We start from the raw sequence: 17,293 nt of genomic DNA, 5'->3' as shown, positions 1-17,293 counted from the left end.
TGGAATTGGAGGTCATCATGTTAAGCAAATAAAGCCAAATTCAGGAAAAAGTCAAGTTTTTATTCATATTTTTTTCTCATATGTGTGTACATGCATGTACATGTGTGTGTGTGTGTGTGTGTAGAAAGGTGACTGAGTCAGGGAGGCAGCATTCTAAAGGGAAGAGAATGGATCAACAAGGTAGGATATTGAGGGAGATACAGATACAATATTACTTGTTTTCTCTCATATGCAAAATGTAGGTATATTTGGAGAAAGAAAAGAGAACAGAGAGATGGGAGAATATGAATAGAGGGGGTACTGTGTCTATGGGTAAATATGTGCAAGGCGTATATAAGAAAGTGTCATAATGAAACCTATTATTTTGCCAATTAGCTAAGAAATTAATTTAACAAAGGTGAAAAAGAGCATAAAATGATCTATTAAATCTACTTAACTAAGTAAAAACGTATAGTTTCTAGTATTCATGGTAAGTAAATTTAACTTTAGGTACCAATTTTGGTGAATTGTCTGCACAAGGGAAACACCATGTTAAGAGAAATTTATAAGAGGATTTACTGAAAATCCATGACTAAATGGATACTTATCTTAAGTAAGAAATAGTCTGTTTCCTACATTTTTGGTGTGCTTGATCTAATCGACATCATCCTTGCATTAGGTACTAGCCATTGGTAATTTCTTTTTTCTTTAATTCCCCTTCCCTCCTCTCCTTCCAACTCCCCCCACCTCCTGCCCCAACCTATCTACTCCTCCTCTGTTTCTCTACAGAAAACAGCAGCCCTCCCATGGATATCAGCTAGCCATGGTGCATCAAGTTGCAGTGAGACTAGGCTCTTCCTCTCCTATTAAGGCAGGATGAGGCAACACAGCATGAGGAATGGGTCCCAAAGGCAGGCAACAGACTCAGAGACAGCCCCTGCTCCCTCTGTTAGGAGTCCCACAAAAGGACCAAGCTACACAATTGTCACATCGATGCAGAGGGCCTAGGTGAATTCCATGCAGGCTCCCTGATTGTCGGTTCAGTCTCTGTGAGCCCCTTGTAAGCCCACATTGGTTGATTCTGAGTTTCATTATGGTATCCTTGACCCCGCTGGCATCTTCATCCCCCTCTTCCACAGGATTCCCGAGATCTAAGGTCTGGCTGTGGGTCTCTGCATCTGTTTCCATCAATTGCTAGGTGAAGCCTCTGTTGACAATCGGACTAGGCAACAATCGATGAGTATAGCAGAATATCTTTAGGAATCATTTCATTGATTTTTGTTTTGTTTTGTTTTGCCATTCCTGTTTGGTTCTGTCCTAGGTCTCTGGGCTGTCCTGCCTCGGGGTCCTGGCCCTCAGGGGTGGGCTCTCTCTCATGGTATGTGTCTAAAGCTGGGCCAGTCATTATTTATTTGGTCACTCTTCCAATTTCTGTGCCACCTTTACCCAGCACATCTTGTAGGCAGAACAAATTGTAGATTAAAAGTTTTGTGGCTGGGTTGGTGTCCCAATCCCTCCACAGGAAGTCTTGCCTGATTACAGACGATGCAATTCAAACTCTGTATCCCCCATTGCTAGGAGTCTTAGCTAGGGTCACCCTCATAGATTCCTGGGAGTTTCCATTGCACTAGGTTTCTAGTTTCTAGTTCTTCCCAGAGATGCCCTGATTTCAGTTGTCTCTATCAGAACTCCCTCCATCCTCAACAAACCTGATCCTTCCTGTTCCCATCCCCAACCCCTGTCTAGACCCCTGCTCCCATCCACCTGTGATGTCTGTTCTATTTCCCCTTCACAGTGAGACGCATGTGTCCTCCCTTGAACCTTTCTTGTTACTTAGCTTGTCTGGGTCTGAGCATTGTAGCACCATTACTACCCTTTACTTTACAGCTAACACCCACTTATGAATGAATACATACCATGTTTGTCTTTCTGAGTCTTGGTTATCTCACTCAGGTTGATTTTTTTTCTAGTTCCACCCATTTACCTGAAAATTTCATGATTGTTTTTAACAGCTGAGTAATACGTGTAAATGTATCACATTTTCTTTATCCATTCTTTGGTTGAGGGATATCTACATTTTTTTTAGTTTCTGGCTGTTATGAGTAAAGCTGCTATGAACTTTCAATGACTACTTCTATTTCCTTGGGGGTGGTAAATCAATTTAAAATTTTGTCTCATCTTGATTTAATTTTGGTAGGTAGTATCTATCAGGAAAATTGTCCATTTCTTTTATATTTTGTGGAGTACAGGTTTTTGAAGTATGACCTGTTTTTTTTTTTTATTTCCTCAATGTCTGTTGTTCATGTTCCCTTTTTGCTCCTGATTTTGTTAATTTGGATATTCTCTCTCTGTCTTTTAGTTAGTTTGGATAAGGGTTCATCTGTCTTGTTGATTTTTCTCTAAGAACCAGCTCTTTATTGATTCTTTGTATTGTTCGCTTTGTTTTTATTTTACTTATTTCAGCCTTAGTTTGATTATTTTCTGCCATTTACTCCTCCTAAGTATGTCTGCTTCTTTTTTTCTAGAGCTTTCAGGTGTGCTGTTAAGTTACTAGTATGAGAGCTCTCTAATTTCTTCATGCTGATACTTAGTGCTATGAACTTCCTCTTAGCATGCTTTTATTGTGTCCCATAAGTTTAGATATGTTGTGCATTCATTTTCATTGAATTCTAGGAAGTCTTTAATTTCTTTCTTATTTATTCCTTGACCCTGTGCTAATTCAGTAGAGAGTTGTTAAGTTTCCATGAGTTTGTAGGCTTTCTGTTGTTTCTGTTTTTGTTGAAATTCCGCTACAATCCATGGTGGTCTCATAAGTAAGATACAGGGAGTTATTTCAATCTTCTTGTAGCTGTTAAGACTTGCTTTGTGACCAAGTATATGACCAATTTTGGAGAAGGTCCCATGAGCTGCTGAGAAGACGTTATATTCTTTTGTGTTTGGGTGAAATGTTCTGTAGATATCTGTTAGGTCCGTTTGAGTCATAACATCTGTTAGTTCCGTTATTTCTCTATTTAGTTTCTGTCTGGAAGACCTGTCCGTTGGTGAGAGTGGTTATTGATGTCTCCTAATACTAATGTGTGGACTTTAATGTGTGATTTAAGCTTTAGTAATGTTTCTTTTACAAATGTGAGTGCCCTTTTATTTGGAGCACAGATGTTCAGAATTGAGACATCATCCTGGTGTATTTTTCCTTTCATGAATATGAAATGTCCTTTTCCATCTATTTTGATTAATTTTGGCTTGAAGTCTATTTTGTTAGATAAGTTTGTAGGATAACTACAGCAGCTTGCTTGTTAGGTTCATTTGATTAGAAAATCTTTTTCCAACCCTTTACTCTGAGGTAATGTCTATCTTTGATGTTGAGATGTGTTTCTTGTATGCAGCAGAAGGATGGATCCTATTTTTATCCATTCTGTTAGCCTGTGTCTTTTTATTGGAGAATTGGGTCCACCAATATTGAAAGATATTAATGACCAGTGACTGTTAATTCCTGCTATTTTGTTGTTGTTGGGGGTGAAGGTATTGTGTGTGTGTGTGTGTGTTTGCATGCATGTTTCCTTTCTTTGGGCTTTTCTGGTATGAAATTATTTATTGCCTTGTTTTTGTGGGTAAAGTTAACTTCCTTGGGTTGGAGTTTTCCTTTTAGTACCTTCTGAAAGGACTGGATTTATGGATAGATATTGTTTAAATTTGATTTTGTCATGATATATCTTGTTTTCTCCATCTATGGAGATTGAAAGTCTTTCTGGGTATAGTAGTCTGGGCATCCATAGTCTCTTAGAGTCTGCAAGATGTCTGTCCAGGCCCTTCTGGCTTAGATCTACCTTTACATGTTACTTTTTTTTTCTTGCAGCTTTTAATATTCTTTCTTTGTTCTGTGTATTTGGTGTTTTATGTTGCAAGGGGACTTTATTTTCTGATCCAATCTATTTGGTGTTCTATTAGGATCTTGTACTTTATAAGCATGTCCTTCTTTAACTTAGGAAAAATTTCTTCTATGACTTTGTTAAATATATTTTCTGTGTTTTTGAGCTGGGATTCTTCTTCTTTTATTCCTGTTATTCTTAGGTTTGGCCTTTTCATGGTGTCCCAGATTTCCTGGATGTTTCATTTGGGAGTTTTTTTTAGATTTAACATTTTCTTTGACTGATGAATCTATTTCTTCTATCATATCTTTAATACCTGAGAGTCTCTTCTCCATCTCTTATATTCTGTTGGTGATACTTGCATCTGTAGTTCTTGTTTGTTTACCCAGATTTTTCATCATTTCCTGAATTCTCTCAGTTTGTGTTTTCTTTTTTTCAATCAATCTCCTCCAAACTTTTATTTTTTATTTTTGTTAAGAAAAAATTTTTTATTCATTTTATATACCAAAGATTCCCCTTTTCCCTCTTCCTGCCCCCCAGCCTTCCCCTACCAACCCATGCATCCCCCATTCCCTCATACAAGAAGGTAAGGCCTCCCATGGAGAGATACATTTAGTAGAGGCAGGTCCAAGCCCCTCCCCCTGTCCCAAGGCTGTGCGAGGTATCCCATCATAGAAGTGGGCTCCAAATGCCTGCTCATGCACCAGGGATGGACTCTAATCCTACTGCCAGCCCCCCCCCCCCCAAGCAGATCAAGCTATACAACTGTCTTGCTATGCAGACGGTCTAGTCCAGTCCCATGCAGGCTCCAAAGCCATTGCTCTAAATTTCATTAGTTCCCACTAGTTTGGTTGGATTGTCTCCGTCTTCTTTATTGCTTCTGTTTCAATCCTTTGCCTGCCCCCTAAACACCCCCTCCCCGCCAGCTTTCTTTAAGAGACTTAATGATTTCCTCCAACTTTTTTTTTAGTTGTCTTTTCCTCACTTTCTTTAAGGGAGTTTTTCATTTCCTCTTTAAGGACCTCTATCATCTTCATAAAGTTGTTTTTAAGGTCATTTTCTTGTACTTCAGCTGCATTAGAATATTCAGCTCTTCCTGTCATAGGATAGTTAGGCTCTCATGGTGCCATTTTGCCCTTGCTGTTGTTTATTGTATTCTTACACTGGCATTTAGGCATCAGGGTTTCAAATGATTAGGTCTGAGTTCTGATTTCTGAGTTTGTCGTTGGATGGGTGTTTTGTTCCTTGGTTTCTGGTTCCTCTTTGGTTTTCTAGTCTTTGTGGCCTGGATTTCTGGTGGCTAGTGTGACCTCTGATCTAGTAGGGAGGCTCTGTCTAAATTGAGAGCTGGCCTTCTGGTGGTTAGCTTCACATTTGGTACCACAATGGGTCTCTGTTCTTCTCCCAGGTGTAGTTTTTGAGCAAATAAAATGTGGCCACTGTGACTGATAACTTCAAATTTTTATTCAATTTCTTTTAATAGATTTGCATACAGATATAAAAACTAATTTGTAAATGTTAAAAAATAGTTATGTCTGGAATAAAATTACAAATATATATTTTATGAATCTATTTTATGTAAACATGTATTTATTAATCTAGAAGTACTATTATAGTATTTCTGATGAAAATTTAATGATCACCGGGAGGTGGTGGCACATGCCTTTAATCCCAGCACTCGTGAGGCAGAGGCAGGCCGATCTCTGTGAGTTTGAGGCCAGCATGGTCTCCAAAGCAAGTTCCAGGACAGGCGCAAAGCTACACAGAGAAACCCTGTCTCAAAAAACCAAAAAAAAAAATATATATATATATTTAATGGTCAAATCCAGATATATTATAATTATAAAATACATTTCATCATTTTCAAATCCTTAGCACTAAAGATGCAAAATATTTAATTAAACTTTGTCAATTACATGTTGATAGGAAAATATTTTAGTTATATTTGGTTAGATAAGGTATGTCATCAAGCTTAATTTCACTCTTTGCTTTTAATATAACTACTAGAACAGTTAATATCATTCATGTGTATTGCTAAATATCTGTCAGTCTGTTACCATTAGTTATACTCTGTATAAAGCATATTTACATAAATATATTTAGTAACATGTTTTAATTTGTTATCCTTAGGAAAAGGTGCTTAAAGTCTTGAAAATCCATATTCTGTCAGACTGCTCCATTGCTCTTTTGCATGACTCTTTTTGGTGGTGGTTTCTTCATAAATTCAAGGTAAATGGCATTTAAAAATTACGCAAAAACATTTATTTGTAGCATAATGTTTTTCAGTAGAAGTAATATTAATACAAAAGTTTTTTTTACACAGATGAATTTTTGAGCATTCCACAGACTACAAATCCCATTTAAACTTTCTTATTTCAGGGGAGTTAAAATTCTAATAAAGATTTCAACAAACTGGATTCTTCATAAGTCAGAAAAGATAAGGGAGAGCCAATACTCTAGTGAATAATAGAGTTGTATCTTTGAATGTTATTATATGTTGGTAAACGGAACAGGAAGTCTATTACAAATCAGTAACACTGAGAATTTAGAAGAGAACCTGGTAGTTAGACAAACAGAGAGCCTTTAGTTAATTCAGAAAGGTGAGAATTTGAATCTTGGAAAAAATTAATAAGAAAGTAAAATTGGTAGTACTAGAGGCACTGTTTGGCCACAAGAATTTCAGTAAGAATAAATACCTCTAAAGTTGCTTAAAAGCTTGGCTCTCTAAAATGATGCAAAAAGTTAGAATGTGCCCACACTGTGACTCCCCTAACTACTGCCATCTGAGACAGTGCACACGACAGTGCAAGCCCTTCACTGGTAGTACTACACCACTTCCAGGACCAAAGTTCACATCAGAGGACTGTGCACAGTACCTTGTTTACCCTCCACAGTCTTCACTGCCTATGCCCATCTAATCCTCTTCTTTGACCCAAGCCACAGCTATCTAAGTACTGTGTACACAGCATGTGTTCCACAAGAAGTCCCTAGCTGACCTGGACCAGTTCGGATACCCCAATTCCATATCAACATTGACTTGGACCACTGATACCCAATTTCATATCAACATTGACCTGGACCACTTCTGATACCCCAATTCCATATCAGCATTGACCTGGACCACTGATACCCCAATTCCATATCAACATTGACCTGGACCACTGATACCCCAATTCCATATCAACATTGACCTGGACCACTGATACCCCAATTCCATATCAACATTGACTTGGACCACTGATACCCCAATTCCATATCAACATTGACCTGGACCACTGATACCCCAATTCCATATCAACATTGACCTGGACCACTGATACTCCATTTCCATATTAATATTGATCTGGACCACTGATACCCCAATTCCATATCAACATTGACCTGGACCACTGATACCCCAATTCCATATCAACATTGACCTGGACCACTGATACCCCAATTCCATATCAACATTGACCTGGACCACTGATACCCCAATTCCATATCAACATTGACCTGGACCACTGATACCCCAATTCCATGTCAACATTGTGTCCCCAAGACTGAACCTCAAACACCACCCAGCAATTTCAAAGATCAACTAAGTTGAGATGACAATGAACTGAAGTCCAAATGCCCACTCAGTAAAGGTGGATCAGACATTCAAACCATACAGACAATAACACTACTCTGTACATACAATCCCAACACAAACAATATGAAAAACCAAAACAACATGTCTCTTCAAAAAATTAGTATCCCCACAGTAATGTTCCCTGAGGAAAACAACTTAGATGATACACAAGATAATGAACTCAAAATAGCAATTTTAGATACATTCAAGGAACTCAAGGAGCATATAAATAAATACACAATGATGGTCTAGAAAACATAAGCAAAGAGTTGAATAAAATAATTAAGACAAAGCAGGATATGAAAATAGAATGAAATAAAGATACAGAAAACCAAAAGCAAAATGAAACTTGAAATGAAAAATTCATTAAGTCTAGTAAGCTTAGAGAAACACCTCACCAAAAGTATAAATCAAGTGGAAGAGAAGATATCAGGATTTGAAGACAAGGAAGAGGAATTAGATCACTCAATCAAAAGAAAATGATAAATCTTTCAAAAAGTCCATGCATGGGGCATCCCAGTACTCTGAAACATAAAAGGAGTAAGATTATGGACCACAGATATAGAAGAAGGCAAAGAAATCCAGATCAAAGGCACAGCAAATTTCTCCAACAAAATCACAGAAGAAAATTGGCCTATTCCACCAGATGGAAATCATGCCTGATGCCATCAATTAGGCCAAGTACCCATGCCTGTGTATGTCATAGACGTTAAGAGAGAACATAATATGATGATTCTGCTAAGTAGACACCGTATTAAACTGCTTGCTTATACATATCTTTGTGCCCATAGATTAGTATAGTTTTTAACCATCAGAGAAGCTGCTTTTTTGCAATGGGTGACTCTGGTAGTTTGAGTTGGAATGGCCCCATAGGCTCATATGCTTGAATATTGGTCCCCAGTTGGTTAAACTGTTTGGGAAGGACTAGGAGGTATGACCTTGTTGGAGGAGGTGTGACACTGGGGATGTGTTTTGAGATTTCAGAAGACTGGTGCCATTCCCCGTGTTTATCTCTTCCTCATGGTTGTGTCTCAAAATGTGAGCTCTCAGCTACTGCCTGCTGCCCATGCTCACTACCATGATGATCATGGACTCTAACCCCCTGAACAAATTAGACAGTTTCTTTTATAAGTTGTTTGATCATGGTGTCTTATCACAGCAATAGAAAAGTACCCATGACAGTGATGATTAATATAGAGACTGACAATTGGTCATGTGCAGAGAATAAGAGACTTTGGAATGATTAGTGCTAAATGGGACATCTGTAGTATACACCTTCTTCCAAGACTCAGTGATATCACACAAGAGGCTGCAAAAAGATTGCTAGAGCCAAAGGCAGTGGATGACTGCCATGAAACAGCATTTTTCAGACATGGCAGGTCCATTGCATATATGAACTCATAGAGGTGTAACTGTACACACAAAATCAAGCTAGGCAAAATCCAGCATGAATGGGCTAGTAGGGGCTTAAAAAGTTCTAGCCTGGCTAAAGAGCCACTAACAATTGGTGGATAGTAGACGAGAGAGAGTGTGGGTTTTCTTCATGGGTGTGGACCTTTGAGAGGCCACCCATGGTCCAGTGAATGGCCACACACACACACTGGCAAGCACTAACAACTCAGTGGGTTTAAACGAGCACATGAAGTGACAAGGGTGAAGTAGTGGTGTGGGCAATGTGGAAGAGTTGAAGGAAAGAATAGGGGACAGTTTGGGTCAAAACACATTATATGAATATAAGAAGTCCTTAAACAATAAATTTGTAAAGACATTTTTGAAGCCAGAAAAGTGTCATTCTTACTCAACAACAACAAAAAAGTTGTATAACCTTTAAAGTTTTTTTAACCAATTGTACAAAGTAGATTTCAAAGAAGCTAATGTTACTAAGAACAAAGAATAACAGTCTAATGATGAAATGGTTAGTTGATTGGTGAGACATGAGAATCCTAAATTTTTATTCAATAATAAAACTCTTCAAAACACATTTAATAGAAAAATCATTAACACACCAAGAAGATATAGACATTTACATCAGTATAGTTCAAGATTTTAATGCTTCACTGCTAATATTTTGTAGCATACATGGAAAATGAGAAGTGATATGAAAGACTTGAACAACACTGGCAAAAAATTGATCTGGCTTTTATGAAGTATCTCTCTTGCTTCATACATTTTTGTATTTCTAGGATTGGGCACCACAAAGTAGACAATTTGTAATGAGCAGAAATGTATTGGCTCAGTTAGGGAAGTTAGGGAGTATTAGCCTAGGGTCCATTGCAGCACAAGATCCACACCAGATCAAGCTAGCTAAAATCCTGTGTGGATGGATGGGCGAAGGCTTACAGTGTCCCACCTTAACTGAAGAAGTATTGGCAGTTGATGGATGGTGGCGTTGGAAGAGTACCCATTTTCTTGAGTAATATAGGCCTTAAAGAGGCTACCCATGGTCCAGGGGGCACCTGTGGGAGAAGGTGGAATGACAAAAAAGAGACAGAAGAATGGGGAGAAAAGAAGTACAAGAGAGGTGTGCTTCCTCTCATGTCAGTGTCTCATTCATGAAGGTTGGGTCCTGATCCCGATGCCTCCACGTTGTTCTACCCCATCCACAGCTGATTGCTTTTTCTCAACGATGCATTTACCAAGATAAACTGTTCTGAACTAGGGAAATATTCTGATAAAGTTACAATAATTGAAGCCACAGAAAATATATTTTCACATAAAAGTATGAGATCTATGGAAACATCTCCAAAAAATCAGAAAGTAAATAATATACTTCTCAATAGCAATAGGTGAAATCAGAATTGAGCAGAAAATTGAAAATTGTTTGAACCAAGTGAAAATGAGAAAATGAGCTAAGATTTTTGGGATGTAAACAAGGCAAAGAAAAAAACTATATATTTAAAGAAAAAAACTACAGCATAAAAAGAAAACAGCAGTGATCAGAGTGAAAGCCAGAACAAGTAAAAGAAACCAAAAAATGGAGAAAACTCAATGGAGGCAGATGCTTCTTTGAAAAAAATCTTCAAACAAGTTAACATGAGGAATTTGAAGCCTATTGTTCTCAGTGTAAATATGGCAAAGACAGCACCTAAAAGCAGGTCATCACCTTGACAGACTCATCCCCAGTGGCTCAGCACAGCACATTCCTCCTGAGCGCAGTTCTGCATACTGCAGCCTGTCAAAGAGGCTCAGCTCATGCTGAAACTGTTTCAAGACACATAATGGAGCAAAAGACTGGGTTGCTGGGCAGAAAAATTTTGAGCTTAACAAAATAATGTCAAATTATTTTCCAATTTTTCACCCCCATTGCTAATATGTGGTTTTCTGTTATTCTTGAGCTATTAGTGGGTGAACAAAATAAAACAGATTAGAAAACAGTGTGAGAAAAAAATTAAACAAAAATATATCGGAACTTATGAAAACCAGAAATAAAAGCAAGAAAACTACCACCATTTTTACAGAAATAGATAATTGCATTATTAGCTTTTTACCTCTGTAACCAAACTATCTGACATGCATACCTTAAAACAAAGAGTTTATTTTTCTCATTTTTTCAGAAGATTGAGTCCATCATAGTGAGGAAGGCATAACAGATCAGTTCTCATCCTGATGGAGAAGCATCGAGAGAGATGCTGAAGCTCAGTGGCTTCCTCCTTTGTCCCTTTTGTCCCCTCTGAACTCCAGCATATAGGGTGGTGCTTCCCACATTTAAAATGGTTTTTCCTCTCAGTTAATCCACTCAAGAAACACTGCACAAAGTGTGCCCGGCTAATCTCCTATATACTCATATCAAGCTGACAATGAAGATTAAGCATCATGGTACTGTAAAAGTATGTGTCAACAGACTGGATGACCTGAACAGCACATAAAAAAAAAAAAAAAAAAAAAACTCCTGAGCTGGCTCAGAGGTTAAGAGCACTGAATGCTCTTCCAGAGGTCCTGGGTTCAATTCCCAGCACCCACATGGTGACTCACAACCATCTGCATTGAGATCTGGCATCCTCTTCTGTATACATAATAAATAAATAGATCTTTAAAAAAAAAAACTCCTAAAGTCATGCAATCTGACAAGACTGATCCACAAAGAAAAAGATGATTAAGATTACACACCTTTAATCTCAGCACTTGGGAGGCAGATCCAGGCAGATCTCTGTGAGTTCAAGGCCAGCCTGGTCTACAGAGTGAGATCCAGGCACCAAAACTACACAGAGAAACCCTGTCTCAAAAAAAAAAAAAATTACAATTAATAAGAAGGTTGAATCAGTAATTGAAATGTCCCAACAACAAAAAGCGCTGACCCAGATAACCAGTTTCACTGGTAAATTCCACCAATATTTTAAAAAGAATAAGCACCAACATTACACCTCTTCTAAAATATTCAAGAGGCAAGAGCAAAGTCTAACTTGAGAAAGTGTTACTATCACACCAAATCTAGGTAAAAACATTATAAAAACAAACTAATATAGACTAATATCTCTTAAAATAAATGAGTGCAGAAATCATCAAAATTTACCATCAAGCCAAGTTCAGCAGCGTATTGCCGGAATCATATACCATAGCCTGTAGAATTAGCACTGGAAGGCAAAGATAATTTAGCATCAGTTGAATAGCTTGATATGATATGGACAGTGATGGACAAGATACCTAACAGAAGCTTCAGTTAAAACACATACAAAAATGAAATAGCCATTGGCTACATAATCATCTGTGAAGATATTAGATTGAACCATATTAACCAAAGACATATCCGGGAACTTTATGTCTTATGTAAATTCCTGTTCTTTGCTTCATAGATGTTGAGTATAGATTATATAGTTAAAACATGGTAACTTCCTGAATAAATTATGTATTTGTATTCACATTTAATTTTTAAATAACTGTATCTCAGAAACCAAGCTGAGTCATCAAAAAATACTGTCATCATTATCAGTATTTTCACTGCTGTGACTTCCTTTTATAAAGTTATTTGAAGGATATGAGAAGTTCAGAGAGCTGGAATCTCCTCTGGCTCTTGATTACTTGAATGAGTGAGTCTCTTGGGTTTCCTCAGCACTAATGAGTCCCTGAACCAGAAGGCTTTAAGGTAGAATGTCTGGAAATTCAGTTTAGGTTTAAGATCCTACGTATCTATAAACCCCTGTTTATTTTGTTTTCTATTACCACTAACTTGACAGTTTGCATTTCACACTTCACATTTGTGTTTTTACAGCTTGTGTTGTGAGTTTAAACTTTCTAACTCATCTACCTTGTATAATGATTATTATTATTCTGATTATTCTCATTACTTAATGGAACAAGAAGCTAGGCTGCTACATTGGGATTTTGCTGCAATGTTCCTGTTACCAAATCACTTTAGTTTTGCTTTGGTTACTGCTGATAAGGAAAGAGTGTAGATTGTTATGGAAAGTACCTGAATCATTGATTGTCTCCAGGATGATAACTACTGACCAAGAACCTTCATTCATTCCACAGATGTTGACATGCTTTGGTGTTCTAGACACTGTGCCACGTGTTTGAAATACAAAATTATGTAAAACACAGTCTCTGCCCTAGTATAATTTTACTACTCTTTTAAGATATGACAGATATATATGACTGTCATCTAGGAAAGCAGGATGTAGCCCTGTCCAATGTAATGCAACTAATAAATGACAGAGCTACCATTCAAGTTCTATTGTGTTGCCAAAACAAATGGCCCTTCCATTATACTGGTCAAACTACCCTTTAAGAATAGACTATGTTCTTATATAATGTGTGTGTGTGTGTGTGTGTGTGTGTGTGTGTGTGTGTGTGTGTGTGTGTGTATTACATGTAGTAATATTGTACACAGAACTTCCTAATATAAATTGTAATGTTGACCCTAATTGCATGCATGCATCTCCTTAAAGCCTGACAGATATGATCAAGATTGCCTGTTTGACAGAATTTCAGAAAGTTATGTAACACTTTTCCTGAGAATACCTCATAGGAAAATGGATGTATTCTTTCAGGTAAATGTAAAAACTTAACAGTTATAATAATTATCTTAATAGTATATGGAAAATATATTTTGTTTAACTATAAATGAGCATATTTTGATTGCCTTTCAACCAAAAATTGTCAGATGTAAATAATGGAAATAATTTTAAAGTTATGTTTTACCACCATGACTACTACCCAGAAATGATATGGTTTCCTAAATATGAACTGCATATTAAGAATACAAGTAGACATACCAGTGAGGACAGGGAAATTTTTACAAGGCTTTACCCTCAACTAAAGAGCAACAAGCAATCAATGGCTGCTAAGATATAGAGAACCAGTTTTCTACAAAGATGAGGCCCCTGATAGGTTATCTAATCCCAAGTGGTTGGTCCTGAATACATGTGTATATGAGCAGCACTGAACTGACTCAAAAGATAATATGTATGTCATGTGTGTATATGAGCAGCACTGAACTGACTCAATAGATAATATGTATGTCACATGTGTATATGAGCAGCACTGAACTGTCTCAATAGATAATATATGTCACGTGTGTATATGAGCAGCACTGAACTGTCTCAATAGATAATATATGTCACGTGTGTATATGAGCAGCACTGAACTGACTCAGTAGATAATATATATGTCACGTGTGTATATGAGCAGCACTGAACTGACTCAATAGATAATATGTATGTCACCTGTGTATATGAGCAGCACTGAACTGTCTCAATAGGTGATATATATATATATGTAGTTAGAGTTTTCCTGTCTGGCCCACAGTCAGGACAAATCTCTCTTACCCGCCAATCCCACAGTTGCTCAGACCCAACCAAGAAAGCACACAGAAACTTACATTGTTTACAAACTGTATGGCTGTGGCAGGCTTCTTGTTATCTGCTTCTTTTATCTTAAATTAACCCATTTCTGTTAGTCTACACTTTGCCACATGGCTTGTGGCTTACCAGTGTCTTTACATGTTCCTTTTCATGGCAGCGGCTGGCAGTGTCTCCCTAGCCTTCTACTTCCCAGAATTCTCTTTTCTCTGGTCCCGCCTATACTTCCTGCCTGGCCACTGGCCAATCAGAACTTTATTTACCCAGAGCGATATCCACAGCACTTCCCCTTTTCTTTTTTATTTTTTTCAAGGAAGGTTTTAACTTTTACATAGTACAATTACATATAACAAAACAATTATCAAGCAAGAATTACAGCTACAATATTAAAGAAGATATCCTATATTTGTGAGTCTAAAGTTTTATATCTAACTTATCTTGTATCATAACTGAGGAAATTATAACTATCTAGTCTTCAACCACATCAAAGACCTCAGAAGGATATAATATTACCTGAGAAACGGGAGAAGGATGCAAGCAACTTTTGGGAGTCTTGCAGGGTAGGCAGAGAAAGCTGGCAGCCTGGACAGTCACCTAATGTTCCTTTGTAAAGTTGGGGCATCTGTCTTCAGCCCACAGGGCTAGAGTCTCTCGATCACTTCTCTCAGTGTCCTGTAGAATGTCTGGCAGTTTCCTCTGCGAAGCAGGAACCTGAAGGACCATTTTGTCAAGCAAAGTTCAGTGGTCCTGCATGTTCAGTCAATCAAGCAGTCCAGGCAAGAACAGTTTCTTGCCCAAATGGCTATTTTTGCCAAGGTGAAGATAAAATCCATATGAAGTGTCTTCAATGCCCATCCTCCTCTCTGAAGTAAATCGGTGCTGCCAGGAACAGACATGTCTCACTGTCCAGAAAGTCTAAATTTTAAAAGTATTTTAAATGCCATATTCTGTAGGTCTTTGAAGTATTTGAAGATTACCTATCTATCTGAAATATGTCTATGTATATCTAGAAGACTTAACTAACATGGCTACGAGTATGATTATCATAGTGACTAATTACTAATCTATTTTTAATTATCCATTTCAATTTAAAATGAGCTATACAAACATAATACCTTAAACACGATTAGAAATATACACAGAGTATAACAAAATTAACTTTAAGTTTATATCAATAGACTAAAATCTATACCAATGTAAAACATTTTAAACAAGTTGTTGCTCTTTAGAAGTAAGTTCCTTAATCTACCCTTTTGTCCTATTATATCTACATCCTATCCCCTTTTCTTCTTTAGAAAGAGATCGCATTTATAATCAACCCGATTTAAATAAAAATATTGGTTTTTCTCTGCCCCACACTAGAGAGCTCTTCTGATTTTGGACACAAGAATCTCTTAACCTTTTTTTTAACAAAACGTCTGGGTTTAGAGAAGGAGTGAGCCAATTCCATCTCTAAAGCCAGCTTGATAATTTTGGGAATATGGGCGTAGTTTTTCTTACTACTTCCTGCTGGAGGGGGGCGCTGTATCTTATGGGGACACAAAGAAAATTTAGGATTATAGAGTAGTCCATGAGGGTGAACCTCTGAGCCAGTTGCCTTGAAACCATTTTGGATGTCAGATCATCTGGGCCATGGTGTCATAGGAGACCTTTCAGGTGGTCTTGGCTGATCAAACCTGATGTATCTTAATCTGGAACAAATCCACAGCCTCTGGCTTTCTGTGGAAACAAAAGCAGAGACTCCTTTGCAAAGCAACATATCCTTATATCCAAATTTTGAAGTCAAGGTGTCTTTAAAATTTACATATTTGTTTAACTCAACAGCTTTTATGATCAAATCTTTTTTTGCAGTTAAAAATCCCAAAGACAACATAAACCAGATTTTCTGTGTAATATCCATCTTTGTAAGACTGAAACGCCGCTGTGGCTGCTGGCTCCGCCCACCTCAGCTTTCCAACATGGCGGTGGTACAGTTTACCACCGGCTCTGGGTCTGGAGCCATGTGTACCATCAACTATCAGAAGCAGTTCTATCAAAGCAGCACACAGCCCAGAAACCCTTTTTTTTTTTTTTTTTTTTTTTTAACTAGCAAAGGCTAAATCCACCACGCAGCAGAGTAAACTGTCGCTTATAGATTCCTCATTCCCACCGCACTGCAGGTCAGACGCACACGCCGGGAACCCGCCATAGTATAGTAGCTCAAACCGGCAGGCTGCTGCTAACTTGAGAGAGACAATTAGGAAGCTGTTTTTAGCTCAGTCTTAGAATCTTTTTTCTCAGGTTTTAGGTGGAAACTCTTGCCCCACGTTGGGCGCCATTTGTAGTTAGAGTTTTCCTGTCTGGCCCACAGTCAGGACAAATCTCTCTTACCCGCCAGTCCCACAGTTGCTCAGACCCAACCAAGAAAGCACACAGAAACTTACATTGTTTACAAACTGTATGGCCGTGGCAGGCTTCTTGTTATCTGCTTCTTTTATCTTAAATTAACCCATTTCTGTTAGTCTACACTTTGCCACATGGCTTGTGGCTTACCAGTGTCTTTACATGTTCCTTTTCATGGCAGCGGCTGGCAGTGTCTCCCTAGCCTTCTACTTCCCAGAATTCTCTTTTCTCTTGTCCCGCCTATACTTCCTGCCTGGCCACTGGCCAATCAGAACTTTATTTACCCAGAGCGATATCCACAGCATATATATATATTTGAGAGGGAGTGGGAGCGGACTCAGGAGGAGTTGGAGAAGAAGCAGGCATGGAAATTATGAAAATACAGTACTCTGGTGAAATTCTAGAAAAAAATGTTGAAATTTACTTTAAAAAAGAAATAACTAGTCAAACTGTGTCTTATTAACCTTATCCTTTATTCAGGAATGTTTGCAAAGTGCTACCAGGTAGACTCATTTTTTAGCTGTTTATTTTTGGGGGGGGGGGCTTGTGGTCCTCAACTAGAATTACCAAAAAAGCAATAAAATAGCTAAAGGAAAGCTATAAAATGGGGCCACATATTTCACAAACTAACCATTTCCTTGCTGTTATTATTATTT

At 37.8% G+C, this 17,293-nt stretch overlaps 1 protein-coding gene across 1 annotated transcript in view; it reads left to right on the top strand.

The window, feature by feature from the left end:
- Fam227b (family with sequence similarity 227 member B) overlaps nucleotides 1-17,293 on the top strand; it is a 171,693-nt gene that overhangs the window by 24,646 nt on the left and 129,754 nt on the right. Inside the window, exons 8-9 of the mRNA XM_036185834.1 lie at nucleotides 5,976-6,074; nucleotides 13,344-13,445. Coding sequence (XP_036041727.1) covers nucleotides 5,976-6,074; nucleotides 13,344-13,445 — 201 coding nt within the window. The remainder of the gene's footprint in view (nucleotides 1-5,975; nucleotides 6,075-13,343; nucleotides 13,446-17,293) is intronic.

The sequence above is a fragment of the Onychomys torridus genome, chromosome 4, assembly GCF_903995425.1.
Source record: "Onychomys torridus chromosome 4, mOncTor1.1, whole genome shotgun sequence".
NCBI lineage: Eukaryota > Metazoa > Chordata > Mammalia > Rodentia > Cricetidae > Onychomys > Onychomys torridus.
This window is presented reverse-complemented; position numbering and strand designations above follow the sequence as displayed.